Source organism: Lontra canadensis, unplaced genomic scaffold, assembly GCF_010015895.1.
Source record: "Lontra canadensis isolate GAN:19392208 unplaced genomic scaffold, GSC_riverotter_1.0 scaffold1, whole genome shotgun sequence".
Classification (NCBI taxonomy): Eukaryota; Metazoa; Chordata; class Mammalia; order Carnivora; family Mustelidae; genus Lontra; species Lontra canadensis.
In genome coordinates, this window is record NW_022630995.1 from 110,410,102 (window position 1) to 110,430,034 (window position 19,933).

The 19,933-nt window shown below is 34.3% G+C and overlaps 1 protein-coding gene across 11 annotated transcripts in view; it reads right to left on the bottom strand.

Annotated features, from left to right (window-relative positions):
• Window positions 1–19,933, bottom strand: part of PDLIM5 (PDZ and LIM domain 5) — a 208,762-nt gene that overhangs the window by 86,876 nt on the left and 101,953 nt on the right. For 5 of the 11 annotated variants that reach the window (XM_032861419.1, XM_032861415.1, XM_032861474.1 and 2 more), the window contains exons 4-5: window positions 7,445–7,487; window positions 5,426–5,844 (exon numbers count right to left, since the gene is read on the bottom strand). In XM_032861419.1, the coding sequence (XP_032717310.1) occupies window positions 5,426–5,844; window positions 7,445–7,487 (462 nt within the window). Of the gene's footprint in view, window positions 1–2,379; window positions 2,397–5,425; window positions 5,845–7,444; window positions 7,488–19,933 lie in introns of all 11 variants that reach the window. The other 6 variants (XM_032861436.1, XM_032861427.1, XM_032861423.1 and 3 more) reach the window with 2 other exon arrangements.

The window sequence follows — 19,933 nt, forward strand, 5'->3', positions numbered from 1 at the left end:
TAAGTCTGATATTGATTCATAGGAACTCATGCTTTCATTTTCTATTATTTTTTATTATTACTCAAAAAGGAATGCCTGATATGATATAGTAAAGGAACTACACTAATAACATTTGAAGAAGGAAGATCTCAAAACATAATTCATTCACACAGCCTATTAATTATAAATCATTAAAGGCAAATATATTTATATACCATTATGGACAGAGAAGACTAAACTCTACATAGTTTGTCAACACACTGCTGAATCAATCCTGAAATGAAGTTTAGTCAGAGTAACTAGCAATTCATTATGAACCTAGTGACAGTTTTAATATTAACAATGCTCAGTGTAGCTGTATTTCCTGGATATATATCAAAGTCAGTTTCATAAACTCTACAGAGGGTGGAGTTTCACTGAAGAGGGGTGGGATGCAGGAGTATGCTGATCTCAGCATTTATTGATATGGACTCTGCTGTAGCCACGACGCAAACCATACACTCCTCTGCCTTACGATTTTAAATAGCAGGGAAATAGTTTTTCAAAATAACCTCCCCTGAACAGAATTTTAGAAACATATTTAAACATTTTTAAGTTTAGGGGGGAAAGTTTTATATCAACATGAAGTTGGGAGGGAACCATTCTATTGTGTAGTAAGTGGCAACAAATGGAGACTAGATTGGTTTCAACCTAAAGATGCCAACTTGTATATATCGAACAAATATTTCCAAGCATTTCAGAAAATGTGCCCAGGTGGAATGGAGCATCATACATGCAATGGCATTTGTGCTAACGTGACAATGAGAAGACCTGTCTCCACACCCTGACTATGCTGCCACTTGCCCTCTGCCCTGGACAAGGTGAAATCTACAGAAGCTCCTCTTTACTGAACAGTGAAATGGTTATAATTTCTTTTTCTTTCTGAATTCTTGTAAGGGCATAAGTTTAATTTATGTAAAGACACTCTGAAAACCACACAAACACAGATTTGTTGTTAGGGTAGATCCCCTAACTGATATTAAAAACAAAAAAAGTACTATCAAACCCAACTGTAGTTTATGCACAATATTCAACCCATTTAAAAACAAATACTAGTTCAAAGTAACAGAAATAAGCCAGGATCACAGTCAGGTAATGCAGAGGAAGGCATGTCAAACTGACTTCAAAAAAACCTAAGCCTTGAATCTTAATCACTTACAAGATGCATGACTTGAGAAAATTAAGTAACCTCTCAGTGTTCAAAGTCTGAATAAGAATTAAATCACATAATTCACTCATAAACACCTAGCACAATGGACACTAATACCTAATAAATTAATGAATCTGAATCCTGAATTTAAAAATACATATATTTAACCTACATGCTTATATTTATTTTTCCAAGGCACAATTTTTCCCCTTTATAAGTGATATTGTTTATTATGGACTCTAGAAACTAGTCAAAATCTTTGTGTATAAGAATTTAAATAATAAATTAGGGCTTGGAGATCTTTCACTAGTACAATGGTGTACTATATTCCTATGGGTATGGAACATGGAACTATTCAATTAGTGAGACCACAGCCACACTGGAATAAAGTTGTTCTAATAATTTGATCATTAATTCTCTGGTATGCCTAAAATAGTTAAATATTATATATTTTCAATTCTAATCTACATTGTGATGATACATTTCAGCACATGCTCAGACTAATCCTAATACAAAATTAATTTATTATCTAATGTGATTTTTATCTATTTTTAAGGCTATTAATCACCAGCCAGTGTACCATCAAGACCAACAGACACAAAAGCGAGGTTTTAAGGATATTCCACAGTGATTCCCAATGTCTATGCCAACTACCTATGTCATTTGATAAGCCAGTAACTATCTCTCTTAGCTAATGTCAAAAGGTATGTATAAACTTTGTATCTAGAGTCACACAACTATACATGTAGAGGTCTAAAACTTCTGCAACATTGCTGAAAAAATAAAAAAGGTTCTTAAGGAACTTTACCTGGGAACGCTGGTTTGTTATGTGAATTTGGAAAACAATTCAGTTTTGTACATGTTATTTGCTAGTGGTTCGTATGTTTATTCTTTCTCTTGTATCTTTCTCTTTGTCTTTTAACAGTCTTGACTGACACAAATTACATTCCCCCAAGCATTATGTCTTATAAACCACTACACACAGCAAACCCCACATATATTTTATGGCAAAAGTTAAATACTATTATTTATTACCAAAAAGCAATTCACTACAACATAGCAATGCAAACCAAACTTATTGAAAACACTAAATGTGTTTTTTTAATGACAGCGGTTTTGCAAAATGTTAATTTTGCAAAAATCAGACACATTCATGCTCTTTACTCATATATAAATCACCATATTTCCTCTCCAGTAATGTGGATACTAACTTTGTCACTTGTGTTTTCTGTAAAAAGAAAAGCATTTTAAAATATTACTACAATATCATACTCTGTATCTTCCAAGGCCACCAGTTTCTTCAAAATAACATATTGGAACTGTTAGAAGAAATTGCAGTCCAACAAAATTGAAATTAATAAAGGATACATGACACACTTACCTCTTGAAAGCAGTGGCACATTATAATGCAAGGGCATATGGAAAGGGAAAAGGTAAATTACTTAAACTACTTGATGCAAAATAGCTTCCCTTTCAGTTTGGAATACAAAGTCCCATTTTGGTCTAAGTAGAGTAAAGAGGGAGAGGAGTAAGGAAAATAGCAAGTCAAGACCAATAATTTGTATATGTAGAAGAAAGATTAAAAATTTCACAAAGTGCCTTGTTCAGTATTATTTATAAGAAGGAACAAGAGCACTTACATAGCATTATTAAGAAACCTTCTAAAACTATCAATATAATTATAGATTTTATACTTTATGATGAGTAACAATTTCTCAGTAGTAATGCATAACAAATAAACACTTATTTGTATCTTGTGTTAATTAATCCCACATTAATTTGGGTGAGACACCTACCAATTTGGCAAACTGGCCAATGACTTTAAATCACTTAAATACTAATAATCTTTCTGCTTTGAGGAAAAAGACAACTTAAGAACTTAGCTTTATACCCTTCTGAACTCTTAAATTTTTGGTTACTGGCATGTATTATTTTTAAAATAAAAAGTAATTTAATAAAAAGTCACAACTCTCAATGTTGCATATCTTTTATAACACTACAAAAATATGAAAAATGTACTAATCACATAATTAGTAAATACTCTGACAATTATTTCAGACAAAGTTTGCTACCTGATGAGGGAAATATATTCATCAATACCACAAAACACCTATCCTTCAAAATGACAGATCACTGACTAGTAAAAAGCATGATTTATCTTTGATTTCTCTAATCTGAATGCAGTAAGAGAAATGTCAACTGCAAATCTGTCTTGGAATTTCACAGACACCACACTTTGTTTTCAGACTAATCACGTTCTCATTGTCCATCACCTGGACAACATCTGAAATCAACCTATTTTTAAATATACCCAGTTTGCCAGTGTGAAGCAATACCGTGCTTGTTCATGATGCAAAATATGTAATAACCCCCCTTTCCTCGAATTCTTGTACAGTGCTAGACAAAGGCACATGCTGAGTAATCACATGTCCACTGATTAAAAAGCCATCATCGAGGCCTTATTACTATACCACTGCCTACGGTTTCAGTTTGAAAATAATAAGCTTTAAATCATTTTATGTTTAAGGGTCAAAGTTGTTTTTATAAAGCAAATACTTAAGCTTCTTATTCATATTTTCACGTTGTAAATATAGTACTTTTCCATACCTCAATTTACTTTTACCTGTACAAGTTTCCACTAAGAAGACTATCTTATATGAATCAGTAAAGTTGGATTTTTTTCCTTAAAAAAAAAAAAAAAAAAAGAAAAAGAAGACCATTTTATAAAATTTCAAGAAATGTAAGGAGAAATATTTTTGTTCAGACACTTCTTCCAGTGGACTTTTTTACACTGAAATGGTAATTTAATTAACATACTAAATTTCTGCTTTTAGTTTTCTATGGGGCCAATAATTTGATAGGCAGCATCTTTCTTCTAAGAATATCCACTTTGATCACTCTAAATTCTATTGTCTTGAAATAGACATACAAAAAAACACAACCAAACACACCTCAACACTACATATTATTTCTCTTTCTCAAATAAAAGAAGAAATAACGTTCTTTGAAGGACACTAATTTTCCCCAATATATGCGTCAAAACTTTAAAAAGCCACCCACAACCACAAAAACTGTATGTTCAAGCAGTAGCTGTTCTTCCAGACCTCCTGCTCTTTCTCTCAGCAGCCGCCTGGAGCCCTGCCACCTTCTTTTCAAAGCCCCACGTTGCCATGGCAGCGGTGCTACAGAAAGCACAGCCCCTTCATTACGTGAATTAACATTCGGAAGGGATTATCTCAGAAAGGACCTATGCACGCAATTATTTTAATTATATTTTCCTGGGAACTGGCACTGGTTAAAAAAAAATCATGCATGTAGATGATTTTCCTTTGTTTTTCTTTTAAAGCACATTTTTGTCAAAATCAATGTGATCAAAATGATTTTACAAAAATGACATTGCCTTCAAGTATAGTCACATAATTCCAAAAAGAATAAGATGACCATCTATAAAGGAAGCTGCTGAAAATGCACGTCAATCAATGTTTTTAAATGCCTCAAAAAGGAAAAAAATAATAAGGAATAGATTTTCAAAACTTCCACTGACATTAAACATCTAGTGTCCACTTCCATAAACCTATTCACATTTTAGAAAAACCTTTACAATGAAAACATCCTCTAATTTGTTTCTGATGTTTGTGAAGTATCCTTCGATGCTATTGTTCTGTCATTACTGTTTGCTTTTACAGACTAAATTCTAGCTTAAGCTTATCTGAAAAGAATGTTGCTGGCTATCTGACCTAAGCTAATGCATCATACGTAGACATGAGTCAAAACTAAATTTGTTTTCTGTCTTAAGACTACTTCCTAGAAAAAAAGCTTCTTACAAGCTCCTCATTTCCTCTCTCCTTAGAATGAGATACATAAGCTGACACAACTGTAACCACTCTGTTTAAACTTTCAGTGACTAATAAAAGGATGGAAAAAATGAGAAAGAAAGATTCAAGATCTGTCTTGCATTATAAGTGCCAGCTGCTCCATGTTATACCAGGACTTGGAGAAAGAGTTAGAGTAGTATGTTACATGGTTCATAACATGTCAAAATGCAGTACTTAGGTTTTGATTAACCTACAATTGCCTTGCAGAAAGTGCTACATGTATATAATATAAAGCTACATGTTAATGAAGCAAATAAAATTTCATCTTCTTTCCTTCAAAGAACTGCTGACGGGGGGGTGAGGGGGTGGGGGTAAATTATCTCCGGGAAATTGCCTGAAAGAAGAGTTTTGATAAGAGCAGAAAGCACCCTTGGCCACCTACCCATTTTGCTGTTTAATGTCACCCTGGGATCCTCTTCTCTGCCCCTCTGCTAGCTCCTGAGCAGTCTCGGAACACACGGTGGTGACTGTGGGCTGCCGTGGGACATTAACTGCAGGTTTACCAGCGCTCAGTGCAGATGAATGCTGGTCAGCACTAAGATTGGCATTAGCATGCAGTCCAGATGCAACAAATGAGGGAGGAGTGACAGCAGCCACGGGTAGAGGGGAAGCATGTGATGAAGTGGTCGCATGGGCTGGGGTGAAGGCAGACGATGGTGATGGGATGGATGTGACTTTTGGTGAAGACACAGAACCAAAAGGTCGTGGTGCCTTATTGTAGGCCATGTTGGTTGTGGAAGTGACTTTGGACACAGCAGGAGATGTAATGGGCACAGGTTTAACTACTTCTTTAGGTTCTCCCTATGTAAAATAAAAATAAACATACACAAAAACACACCAAATACATGCAAAATAGATTCACTGAAAAAAACACACAGCTAGTTTTTAAAAAGACAAACACAATCATGTTAGCAGCCCCGACTTTACTTGTTTCTACATAAAAACAATGAGCATAACATGCATGCCAACTGATCCCAACATGCACAACACAGATGCACACGATGAGTTTTTTTTTTTATAAAAATGAAAGAAGTTTCAAAATATCTAGGAACTAGAGTAGGAAAACTACCAAAAAGCCTAAATGCCATCGTGTCAACAGACACTTTAATTTCCCAAAAGGAAAAAAATTTTAAATACCCCACAATAAACAAAATATTGCTAACCAAAACATTTATTTTAGAATATCCAGAGTCTGGATTATAATTTCATCTTTCAAACATGTTTAATTACTCCCCAGAGTACAATTATTTGATACACGCAGAAAAAAACAGCATATTTCTAAGTCTTCTAATAAAAAAAAATTTTTAAACAGAAGGAAAAGATCATTTTCTCATCTAACTCAAAAATGTGCACATTCTAATGATTATTTTGAATAAAGATATTGCTTAAAAGAAAAATCTAAAAAATCCACCTGTTTTTCTTCTCTCTGGAATGTTTTGAGATATTCTTTGGAGGTGGAATAAAAATTATTTCCCTCTTCCAAAATAGTTAATAGTTACATTTAAAAAAATGATCTTAGATGTTTCTTTATTGCTGTTTATCAAAGAAAAATTAATTACTAAGAAAGATCAATTCCTCCTAAAATTAACATAGTTTGTGTTTGCAAATCCTTATCCCAAAGAAAGTGTGAAGTTTAAAACAAAACAAAACAAAAGGTTAAGCTTCTGTGACATTCAAGAATAAATTCCTACTCACCCTACCATCCCAAAAGAAAAACAATCAAATTCTTTAAAAAACCTACAAAGGTGGCCCTATTATGTTTCATTTTAAGAAAAAAATAAGTAATCTAAATTAATCTTGTAGAAATAATAAAGCTAACTGGGGGGAGGGAAGTAACTTATGTCTCAGCAAATCAATATAAGTAATTCAGTGGAAAGGCACAAATAAAATTAAGGAGAAAACCCCCCAAAGTATAAGCCAGCTGTGTATGAAAAATGGTTTGGGACAATTTGAAGATATATATGAGAGAAAAAAGGTACTTGCCAATAACCTAATCTAGAATACTGAAAATGTAATTAAAAACCTATTAATATTACTAATAAAATGTTATCAAAGACTTGTGATATTCATTTTCTGGAACCACTTTTTTACTCTCTTTAAAACATGTGAATAAACATAGACAAATTAAAAGTGAATGTGAATGTAAGAAATATGGATAAAAGTTAGATAATATATGGCGAAAGAAAGCATGTTTTAATAATACGGGTATAATTACAGATGTCAATTAGGAATGTGTTGATTTCCATCCCTCACCCCCCACAATCCTTAAAGGGAAAGAACTGTAAGGAAAACTGTATTGAAACTATAAATTGTCAGTATGGCCTAAGACAAAGAATGGAAATGACAGTGATTCAGGAGGGACAATCAAGTGGTACCTAGTGATACCAGATGAGAAACACACCTTCTGCACCGCAACTGGCTCAGGCTTGGGTGTAGCAGATGCCCTGAAGGGAAAAAAAAAAAGAAAGAAAGAAAGAAAGAAAAAAGGGAAAAAAAACATAAGTTTTTGCAAATAACTTATTAATATAATTTTATTAGTAAATACCTTAATATGTTAAATATTTATAGTTTCATAATTCATAGTCTTGACTATTCGTCTCTACTAATTAACTCCTGTAACTCAAATGCTGCAAGTACCGATACCCTTACACACTGGATATTCATTAGTTTTCTACACACTCAAATGAAGAAAGACAAACACCAATTGTGCTTCCTCATGCACATGTGTTTAAGCTTTCAGTTACGGTTATTCTCCACCCAAAACTGAAAAGTATAATAAACATGACTTTCTCATCCTTTAGTGGTTCCTGAAATCTAATCTGAACCTCTATCTCCACTGGTATTTCTGCCTTTTCTTCTAACGTCCAAGAATAGGACCACAGGATATTGGGTCTCTGTGAAGATAGTAAGTTCTGGTTGAACGGAGTCACCGAATGAGTATTTATTTTGTGTTTATATTCTTAAGTGCTTGTACAAGGTAATATATTTGTTATGCTAAAACTAAACTTTAAGTTCTTCTATTAGGCTATAATTTCAGTGAAGGAAATGACAATATCCCATTTGTGTCTCTATACCAACACTGTGCCTGGCATGCAATATGTCATCAGTAATAAGAGTGGAAAGGAGAGACCAAGGAAAGAAGGGCAAAACTCCATGCACAGAACGAATTTCCAATTCAAATTAGGTATTTTCGATATATGCTTTTTTGGTATTATTACTCTCTCTTTGGTTAGCATGGACTAACAGTAACAATAATTGATTTGGAGCAACTATTGCATATAATCATGACAAATAACCGAAGTAGCAACTACCCTTATCCCCATTTTTCAGATGGTATTTCAAAGTTTAGAGTAAGTAAATTACATAGGATATACAGCTGGCTGACAATTCTTACATATTACAATATACTACCGGCAGTCAAGGATAGTAACTAAATGATTGGGAAAGCTTCTAATAATTTACCCAGTATTAAGGTACATATTATGTTTAATAATGCAAGAAGCAATGTGACTCCTCTTATAATACAGGCTGCGATATCAAGTGAAAGATTCAAGAAATGTAACTATAGTAGGTAAATAAGTGATAACAATTTTAAGCTACAAACCATGAGATTATTTTACTTACAGAGAGAACAGATCGCCAACAAAAGAAACTACCATAGGATATTTGATCTCTATAATAATGAACTCTGATCATTTTTAATAGCAACTGAATTTTCCAGTAACAATTAAATTGGTTAGGGCAAGAACCAACTGAATAATTGGCTGACCTAATGAGAGGCTACAATGGATGCTAACATTCCGTTACCACAATATAGAATTATACTCTGAAGTTGCATAACTTTCCATGTGTACTCTCAAATAGACAATTTCTCTTTTAGCTTATAGGGTTATTATAATAAGCAAAGGAAACAAGTTCAAGTACAGAACAGTGGAATCTTCCTTTCATTGAAATTTCACAATGAAATGTAATCACAAAGGTTCTACTTATTAAAATCTCCCAAGACATTATTGGAAGTTTGCCATAATAGGGCGGTTTTCTTTTTCATCTGGACACACTTAAAGGTACATGGAACTCTTCTAGCAACATAAAAATAATTTATAAAAAAGAACTTGATATTTAACAGTCACCAAATTTCCAAACAGAATAAAATGCATATATCCCTATGTCCATGAAAACAAACCCCTTAGCTTTTCCTAGGTGTTAGTTCTTAACCAATGTTAGCAACAATAACAACAAGAAGCTCAGAATGGTTAGTTTACTTAATTTTGGAATCCAACCTCTGACTTTGTTGAGAAAGCACAGAATAATAATAGTCCTAAAATACTTTATGCATTGAAAGCTCAACAAAAATACTGTACTGCTTGAAATCTTGAATTAACAGAAGAACTTAAAATCTGAAATTTGAATCTATTTGCCCTGCTTACCTTCTGATACAGTCTCACAAGTGCAACTACCTGAACTAAGAGAAGCAGTCAGAAAAAAAAAAAAAAAAATGGGGTGCCTGGGTGGCTCAGTGGGTTAAAGCCTCTGCCTTCGGCTCAGGTCATGATCCCAGGGTCCTCGGATTGAGGACAGCATCCACTCTCTGCTCAGCAGGGAGCCTGCTTCCCTTCCCCTCTCTCTGCCTGCCTCTCTGCCTACTTGTGATCTCTGTCTGTCAAATAAATAAATAAATAATCTTAAAAAAAATGGATAACACACCCTCAAAATCCCAGAATTAAGTCCATTAAACATTAAAAACAAAACATCATTTTGTAGGGGAAAAACAGACTTACTTATAAAGAAATGTCAAAGTAGTTGGCACTCAGTGCAATAAAAATTAGTTCCTTGGGTTTAAATATTTAAATAACCACCAAATGAGTCATAAAATCATTGAAACTTAGATTTCCTTAAAGTTATTTTGTTACGACATGCAAGTATTCATCTGACCTCTGAAAATTTATAGGCGTTCATAATTTAAGCCATATAATTTTTTAAAAAGATTTTATTTATTCATTTGACAGAGATCACAAGTAAGCAGAGAGGCAGGCAGAGGGAGAGAGGGAAGCAGGCTCCCTGCCGGGCAGAGAGCCCATTGTGGGGCTGGATCCCAGAATCCTGGGATCATGACCTGAGTTGAAGGCAGAGGCTTTAACCCACTGAGCCACCAAGGTTCCCCAAAGCCACATAATTTTTTTAACTCTTCTATTTAAAATGGCCCTCATTTTATTTTTTAAATTTTTTTTTAATTTGACTTTTTAAAAAAATTTTATTTATTTATTTGACAGAGAGAGAGAGAGTACAAGCAGAGGGAGTGGAAAGGGGAGAAGCAAGCTCCCCACTGAGCAAGGAGCCCTATGCGGGGCTCAAGTCTAGGACCCCAGGATCATGACCCAAGCTGAAGGCAGACCTTCAACCAACTTCACCACCCAGGCTCACCTCAAATGGCCCTCATTTTAGAGTGTGGTTTTGCTTTTTCTAGTAGAGAAGTCAAACTGTCCACATTAAAAATATTTGGAAAAATTTTCCAAATTTTTTTTAACACACAGTATATGTACCCATAACATGCATTAATTACATTTTTATAAGATCAGTATTTAAGTGTATTTATCTTATATTTAAGTGTATTTTAACTTACATGTATATTTAAGTAAAATTACATACTCTTATGACACAAACTACTGTGCTTTGAGAAATTAAAATACATGACAAATGAAATTTGCAAAATTAATGAACAGCATTGGTACTAGTTTTTTAAAAAGTCAAACTTCATTAATTATTATAAAATAACAAAATAAGATATACCACCTTTTGCTCTCAAGTGTGTAGTTTTTTTAAAAGTTAATACATAATGTTTGTGAGACTGCATGTTGCTGGAAAAACTATATATTAATATAGCTCTCTTGAAAAATAATTTGGCATTTATTTATAAAAAGCCTTGAAGAGGGGCAGCTGGGTGGCTCAATGGGTTAAGCTCTGCCTTTGGCTCAGGTCATGGTCTCAGGGTCCTGGAATGGAGCCCCTGCATCAGGCTCTCTGCTCAGCAGGGGGCCTGCTTCCCCCACTTTCTCTGCCTGCCTCTCTGCCTACTTGTGCTCTCTCTGTCAAATAAATAAATTAAGTAAATAAATAAATAAGTAAGCCTTGAAGAAAGCTCATACCCTTTGACATAATAATCAGCTGCTGGGAATCTATCATAAGGAAACAACCTGGAATAAGGAAAGGGCTTTATGTATAAAGATATTCATTCCCTACAATGTAACTTATATAGTGAAAAACTGGAAACGACAGTTTAAATAAACAACAATGAGGGAATGGTTAATTGCAATAAAACCACAATAGGAAAATGTAATGATTAAAACCATTCTTTGAAAGAATCCTAAATTGCATGAGAACATGCCTACTTTATGATATAAGTGAAAAAAGGAAGATATAATATAGCATATCCAGTATGGTCAGTGCATGGAAAAAGTAGATGGAAACAGACTAACATTTTACTAAAGGCTCTCTATGAATATTTGTTTTTTCTCTTTTGTGTTTTCTGTTTTATAAAACATACATGTGCTCTTTTTATGGCAAGTAAAACTATTTCTCAAAGTATGTTTCACGGAAAGCAACTTTTCAAAACACAAAACAAAAAAAGAGATTCTGTTACCAAAGATAGCTGTAATACTTAAGTTAGATAAATATGCTAGGCACAGAACTTCTCAGAGCCTTTAATGCCTAAAGAAAAAAATATTGCAGACTGTTGTCCATACCCCTTTGAAGTATGGCATACTAATGTATTTAGAATGCTTATTTATTTAGGAAACCTTTCTCAAGACTGGAGTTAGAGAAGGAAAAAACCCTCTGGGAAATGCTATTTTAAAGAAACAGTAAAGAAAGTAAATCTTTGTAAGTCTGAAATGTTTACTTAAGCCTCCTGCAAGTGGCTAAAATAAAGGAAAAGAAATATTATAATCCATATAATCCTCAAAACCTTTTGTCATACCGAATATATTCTTTATCAAACTAGTGCTTTCTTCAACTGTGTTTAAATAAGCTACCCAAAGGTTATTAGAATAATTTAATCACTGTTGAAGGGAGGAAAATCCTATTTTCTTCACCAAACTGAAAAATGTATTTCCTATATTCCGAGGAGAAAATCCTAATATATGAATAAGAAAAACTATTTCTCAAAATTGAGATTTTTACAGTTGTCTTTCTTTAAAAAAAAAAAAATTATACTGATCATCTGCTCCTTTACTTTAGAAATGTCAGAGATTACTTCAAAGTGAATCATTTTTAAAAGACGTTTAAATAGATAAGCAGTTTTAAAAACTGAGGTATAATTATTAAAAATTATTCCATTTTTCTCTCCAAATCCTGGGAAATACACAACAGGGTAATATATCTCCATTTCAACCACAGTGATCATCACAAGTCACTTTTATGTAGTGTGTGTTTCAAACCAGCAGAGATCCTGGAAATGGCTTAGTGCCATGGACTCAACAATTTGCTTATTGTTCTCTCTTCTCATAGTGTGAAGCCACTGTACAGGACTAAGCCATGATGGTGAGAGACTAGTGCCCTGGCCCAGTACTCTCCTCAGCTCATGGAATTCAAAGAACAAAGCCATCAGTGTGGCTAGAACAATCTACTTTGAAAGTTGATTGATTTTTGGGAGAGCAGCATCCAAAATAACAATCCCTGGTGCACTGCAACCAGTTTGAGAACTTCTGGCTACACAGCTGAACTATTTCTATGTTATAATGGATTTTATTAGAAACTAGAATTGTGATGCCCTGGTTAGAATAATGTATAGGAAAAATAATGCCATAAATAAGCAATAGCTCTATCAGGGATTAGGTTCAAAGGAATCAAATAAAACTGCATCTTATGGACACCCTATGAATGGTGTTATATTTAAGTTATAAACTGAATTAATGCATTTTTCTAATACTGTTTTATAAAATAATGTGCTCTTTAGTTAAAAAAAAAGTATCCAATAAATGTTCACACTGGTGTTTAAGAATGAGGAGCTAAGCAACAGAACTAGACTGATAAAGATTATTCACATTACTCATTATGTCTTGGTGACTCCTTCAACCATATCTAATATGCTTAACTCATAAGCAATCATACAGAAAACAGGAGGATTTTTAAGTTCCTCTTCTGTGAGATGAGCTCTATCTAAGTTTCCCACAGCATGGCCATCTTTGGGCTCACTGACCTCAAGACCCATAAACACTAGGGTACATCATTAATCACTTTAATTGCAAAGTTGTCAATTTGCAATAACAAAGCAACTCCAGAGGGAAAAAGTGAGCGCTCAAGTGTGTAGAGGGATGTCTCCTTAAACAATTTCCCCATATTTTATTGTACTTCCAGTCGGTCTACTCTACTGCAAACTCAAACCTTAAACATTTCAATCACTTATGGCAATGTATTCGTGCTTTTTTCTAAACAATTTGAGAATATCTGTAAGGATTAAATTTTCTCTAAATAAAGTACAAAAAACTTATAATACCTTTTAGCTATTAAAAGACTGTGCTCACCCCATACACATAGTCTCACTTCTGATTTCTCTCTCACTCTTTTCTATCTTACCTTTGGGGACTGTTAATACAGTACTTTTTCTTCCTTCCAAAAGGGAGAAAGAACCCAAAGCTGGACAGATTCTGAACAGTGAGAGAAAGAAGGGAAGAACACAGAAGCAAGGGAACTGCTCTAGCCCATCTGGGTACCTGAGACCCCTTCTGCATGGGCTTGGCTTGAAACGGGGTGGGGGTGAGGGGGGCTATGGTAAATCCAGTAAAAAGAGATGCCACTTGATAATTACTTCCATACATAAGGATGAGGGCCTTCTGTTTTAAGATCCTTCTTAGATGGTCATAGCAGTTGATGGGGTTTGAGAAGAAACTGTCATCAACCAATTCTAAATCAAGCCAGAGACCGACAGAAGAGGGAGGGTGGGAGGAAAAGTGGAAGGAAAGAAGGAAAGGACTTCTACTGAGCTTGCCTGACCTGCATGCGACACTTGTTAGGGGCAGAGTGGAGGTTTGCAGGTGGGGGGAGAATAGAGAACATTAGGCAAATTTAAAATGATCAAGTAATTCCCATTATGTAAAAAATGACAGTATGCGCATCAGCATTATGCTACATTATCATTTACTGGGGCCTTACCAGGAACTCGACACTGAATTAAAGGCCTTATATACAATACATTGCTTAAGCTCAAAAATAAAGTCCAGAAATATTAAACAATTTGGACTGCTAATGCCAAGTTTAATGCCAGCGTCCACAGTTTCCTCCCTCTAATATTGCCAACTCACCCAGAAGGAGCCAAGAGATTAAGAAATATTTCTTCTCATGGTTGTGGCTTTCTATCTTATGGTTGAAGTTCACAAATTCAGTGCTTATTAAGACCTTCAGAAACGCAAACTGAATACTCATCAATTCGAATAACTAGTTTTGGTGACAGATTTATGTGTTACTTGACATCTTTCACTTGAGATCACCCTTTCCTCCGCCCGTCATCAGTACGTACTGAACCGCAGGCACTTTCCAGCTAAAGGGGATACAGTAGTGAACAAGGCAAAGTTCCCTGCATGAAATCTACATTCTAATGAAGGAGGCTGATAAGAAGTCAATAAATAAGATAGCTTCATACACTGATGAATGCAAAATTTCACATTTTTCTACTTGATTCTAGATGAAAGAAGTTTTGTTGTTGTTGTTGTTTTACTCAACGTTTACTTCCACAACAACATTTTTAACAGGGAATATTAGGTCTGTCCATTCTGCCTCATGTCCACACTCAAAATAACCTCAGAACCACTGAAGGAAAGAGGATATGCATTTTTCTAACTAGTATTTATAAAAGAACTTTACCAAGAAGAATGTCAAAGAAATTATGTAATATTTTAGATATGCTCAAGTTTAAATAAAAGGAACTTCAAAGTTCAGGATAATGCAATCTTATTATTGGTAAAATTCTTTTTCAGTAGAAGTTTTAAATACGGAATCTATTTTATAAACCCCATTGTTAAGGAATGGCAAACTTTACTATAAGGGCTAGTCACTACTTTAGGTTTTGTGGGTCATGGGATCTCAATTTAATTATTTAAAGGTCTGTCATTAGAACAAGAAGGATGATACAAATGTAAGCGAGTAAGCCTGCCTGTGTTCCAATAAAACTTTATTCATATAAACAGGTAGGGAGCTAAATGTGGCCAACGTCTGGTGTCGATCATTTTACGGTTTTGATTATAACAAACCTTCTAGGAAATAATCCTATATGAGCGTGGCTCTTTTGGACTCTAAGCCTCACAATTATTCTGCATAATAAAAAAATCCTAATTACAATTTGTTAGACACTGACAGGTACAAGAAATCAGAGTTTAGCTTCTCATCATTCTTTCTGTGGTTGCTGGGCACAATTTGTCAATGCCTTTTAATCCCTCTACTGGTAACTGAGTGACCCATCTAAACTTCCAAATTACCCATTCAAATAAAATTCACACCACATAAAACTGATACTGAAGCTTGGTGAAGAGACAGAGATAATGTTATTGGATTAAAAATGACATTTTAAGCACTATTTTTAACTCCACTACTCAACACCTCAGATCATTTGCTAATACATGATAAAGGCTACTAAAAACCTCTCTCATCTTCTTCTACATATTGTAAATGGTACTATTAGTAATACAACTAAAGAAAAAATTCTAAAGGAGCAACTAAAAAGGATGCACCATGTATTTCTGTAAGGGAAGCTGAAAAGTATAATTTCCTTCTTTCCCACTCTTCTCCACAAAACTCTATACTTTATTTCACATCAGGCATGGATGGTAATACTTTCAGGACCTATATAAACAAACAACTGATAACAGAGTTGCATTGTCTGAAAACCTACCAGGTCTGTATCTTTCTTTGAGCACAGTGCACATCACTTCTATTTAATATAGCTTCTTGGGGTGCCTGGGTGGCTCAGTTGGTTAAGTGTCTGCCTTTGGCTCAGGTCACAATCTCATGGTCCTGGGGCCCAGCCCTTTGTGGAATCCCCTGCTTGGCGGGGAATCTGCTTCTCCCTCTGCCCCTCCCCCTTCTCCTGCTCTCTCTTGCTCAATCTCTCAAATAAAAAATTAAAAAAGAAAAAAAAAATATATATATATGTGTGTGTGTGTGTGTGTGTATATATATATATATATATATATATATATATATAAAAGCAGGCACAATTCATAAGCTTAATCTTTACTTACTTTTTTTTCTCTTCCTTTTAAGAAAAGCTTAAAGCCCAAAAAAGACAGAGAGAGCCTCCCTTTCATATTCAGGCTTTCTCTTATCAAAATCTTCATTGATAGAGGAATTCTTTGAGAAATAGGAGAAATAGCTAAATGAAGTTTGCAAGTCTAGGTTACCGAAAAATAAATCAGCTACTCTATAGTTTCTTTGTTGATACAACAAGGATGATAGTCCTTCCCTTGAGGAATTGTTTCCAGGATAAAACGGGGTCATAAATACACACCTTTGCAATTGATACAAAGTCAGCAGTAATAGATACTACTTTCCTACTCCTTATACAGAAGGTTTGACCCTTGAGTTCTAGAAATTATTTTGTCTTTTATTATATACTGTTATAATCAAACTGAATTATCTACCAGGATACGTTTCAAGAGAAAACAACAACAAATTAGAAATGGATGAAAAAATACCACTTGCTGAGTATCAACAAATGCCAAAAATTTCACTTGGCCCATTACATAAATTAGCTCACCTATTCTTCCTGAGAGAGTAATACTATTCTCATTTTAATTATAGGAAACAGAAGATTAAATGAGTTAAAGAATTTGGCCACAATTTAGAATTTGGAAATGGGAGAACCAAGATTTGAGCATAAGAAAGAACACAAGTTCTCCACAGGCTTTATAAACAGCTCTAACTCTCTGCCTTTTTAGATTATAGAGCCTCCAATCTATTCTTCCATATTTTTTCCAGAGAAGAAGCGTATTTTTCCCCATAGCAATAAGAATTGTCTAATAACTTTATTTTCCAGCAAGATGGAGCTAGAAGCTCCTTAATGAACATCATCTATGATGACAAACTGAGTATTGTACTCAAAATTGCAACCAGCTTCTGAAGTTATTGGCAGTGTGGATTCCAAAATACCACATCACAAGATCTTCCTGTGCATATGTCAAGAACTACATGTTTCTATTTTGTCTTCTTCACAATCTTGGGAAAATATACGAACACGCATCATAGTCTTCCCATTACAACTATCAATGGTGATATGCTACCAATAATCCAGAATGAATCAGACTACAGGTCTGACCTATCCCTGTGATAGAGTGGTGTATTCTGAGCATCTAAGATTACAGAAATAACCATGATGGTATCTTTTCAATGAGGTTTTGGCTACATATTCATATATACACCAGGGCACTGAATATATATACCTACATACATGAATATACCCACATACATACTTAGTCATTGACTAATACATTTTTGATAGTATTCAATTCTTTTTGAGTCAGCCCTTAATTTTTTAATAAACAAGCAAATACACACATACATACACACATACCATTATGTTATGGTCAGAGTCTAGTTCCTGTTAACCACCAGATTTGTTATTAGTATGGCTTTCTATATTACCACAGGTTATTTTAACCAAACACCTTCTCATTCCTGACCAATATGTCCTATACCCAATGTCACTTCAAGTTCATGGACAATACCTGTGTTACAACTTCCTTAGTTTATTTCATTAATTTATTAATTAATTCCACAAATATTCATTGGAGCCCCTAACACACCAAGCTGTTGCAGGCAGCAGGGCAACAGTAATAAATGAAACACACTATCTACTTTGAGAGAGCTTACATTCTATTTGGGAGAGGCAAATTAAAAACAAGTATATCACACGGTAACAAGTGTAGCAGAGTCTAGCAAAGCAAGACAGGGACAGGTATATATTATTCTATGTAAAGGAGTCAGACAAGGCCCCCCTAACTGAGATGAAATCTGAGCAGGGACTTGAAGTAGGGAACTCCACACCAACAAAATGACAAGTGTCAAGTGTCTGAGACATGAATGTGCCCTTGGGGCTAGACTGAGGCTAGGACAATGAGGGCACAGCCAGAGAAAGCACTGGGAGCCAGAGTACATGAACTACTTTTTGCCAATAAAAGAACCTGGTCTTCTACTCCTCTAAGTGAGCAGGACACAGCACTTCATTTTGTAAGAAAGTTAAATCCACATCGGAAATGAAAGAAGATTAAATCTAAACACAGTGTTGAGCAATAAATTAGCCTGTATATATGTTTGAACAGTATAAGCCTACTTATTAACCCTAAAAGAAGGGGAAGAAAGGGAGACTAAAACTTGCCCCAAATCTTAAATATATTGAGACAAACAAAATACAAATGGAAGATAGCAAAATACCTAATGTGTTCTTCATACATCCCAACTGTAAGATAATGCTCTTTGAAGTTCACATTTATACGTTCTCTGTCCTATACTAATACTGGAGGCATAATTTTGTCATTAACTTTTTCCAGATATAGCTCTTTTTTCTATTTCTGTCTAGGCTAAACACATGAAACTACAAACCTTTTTTTTATAAAGTGGGTATTTTTAGGTATTTCAATAAAATTCAAGAGGACAAGCATTCCAGTATTTAGCACAGCCTTATTAGGAAAACAAAGTCAGTCTGCTGTCTTGTGGAGAGCACAGGAATGAAAACTTTTCATTCTTTATAATCTCAACTTAGGTTTTTCCATTTATTTAACCCTCAAAAAATATTCTGGAGTGTGGTTAGGTCTTTTAAAAATCTGGAAGTAGTTACTCAGAGTCCAGGAACTTAAAAATTAATGATCAAAAGTGGTTATTTTAGTCATAGGTAGGTCAGGTTTATTCTTATTTAATTACTTTAAGATGAGACCCCAATTCCACATTTATCAGTTCACTGTAGAATCTTGTCCAACATCCTCATCACTGAATCTCATTAAATTAGTTCAAAATATTTAATATGATAATAATATCCAAATCTAAAAAGGGAAAATTTAAAGCCAGCAAACATTTAAACATTTGTTGATTTGGGGGCACTTAGGTGGCTCAGTCAGTTAAATGTCTGTCTCTTGATCTCAGCTCAGGTCTTGATCTCAAAGTCATGAGTTTAAGCCCACACTGGGCTCCATGCTAGGCATGTAGCCTACTTTAAAATAAAATGAAATCAAAATAAAATAAAATAAATAAATGTGTTCATTAAGTTCTTTTATTATTTGTAATTAACACATAATTATCACAATGTACCATCACATAGAAAGGACCAAAATGCATTCAATTTTTCCTTTATTAAGGAACTTTATTTATAGACACTAAATTTTCTTTGTAAAGTAAAACATTATTGCTTATATTTCTGATTAATAATTTAATAGATTTTGTGAAATTTAGGACACATTAGAATTCCAAAGCTTCCCAATGTTAACAAAGTGTTACTTTTTTTTAAACAAAGAGATGACATAAAACCTTATAAATTATATTCTCCACCCTAAGACCTCTGTTATGAAAGGAAGAAAATCTGAAACTGTAGCAAATTAGGAACACAGTCTACCTATTTTACCAAAAGGTAAGCTTATTGTCCTGAGAGAATTAATTCCCTCCACCACTGGTCAAATCTAATACATCAGGAAATGATCCTTGAATACTGCTTCAAAGCAGCACACAACTCACAACATACATTGACTCATCGTGTCAGTTCAGTAACACCCAAACTGGTCTATACCTTTCCATGGGACAAATCCACTGATCAAATGTTAAACTGCTTCAAAAATTTCTAAATGCTTATTCTCAATTTCAGTACTTATTTCGTTGTAGACCAGGAACAAACAGTTAAAACTGGCACCAGTGTCCGGGC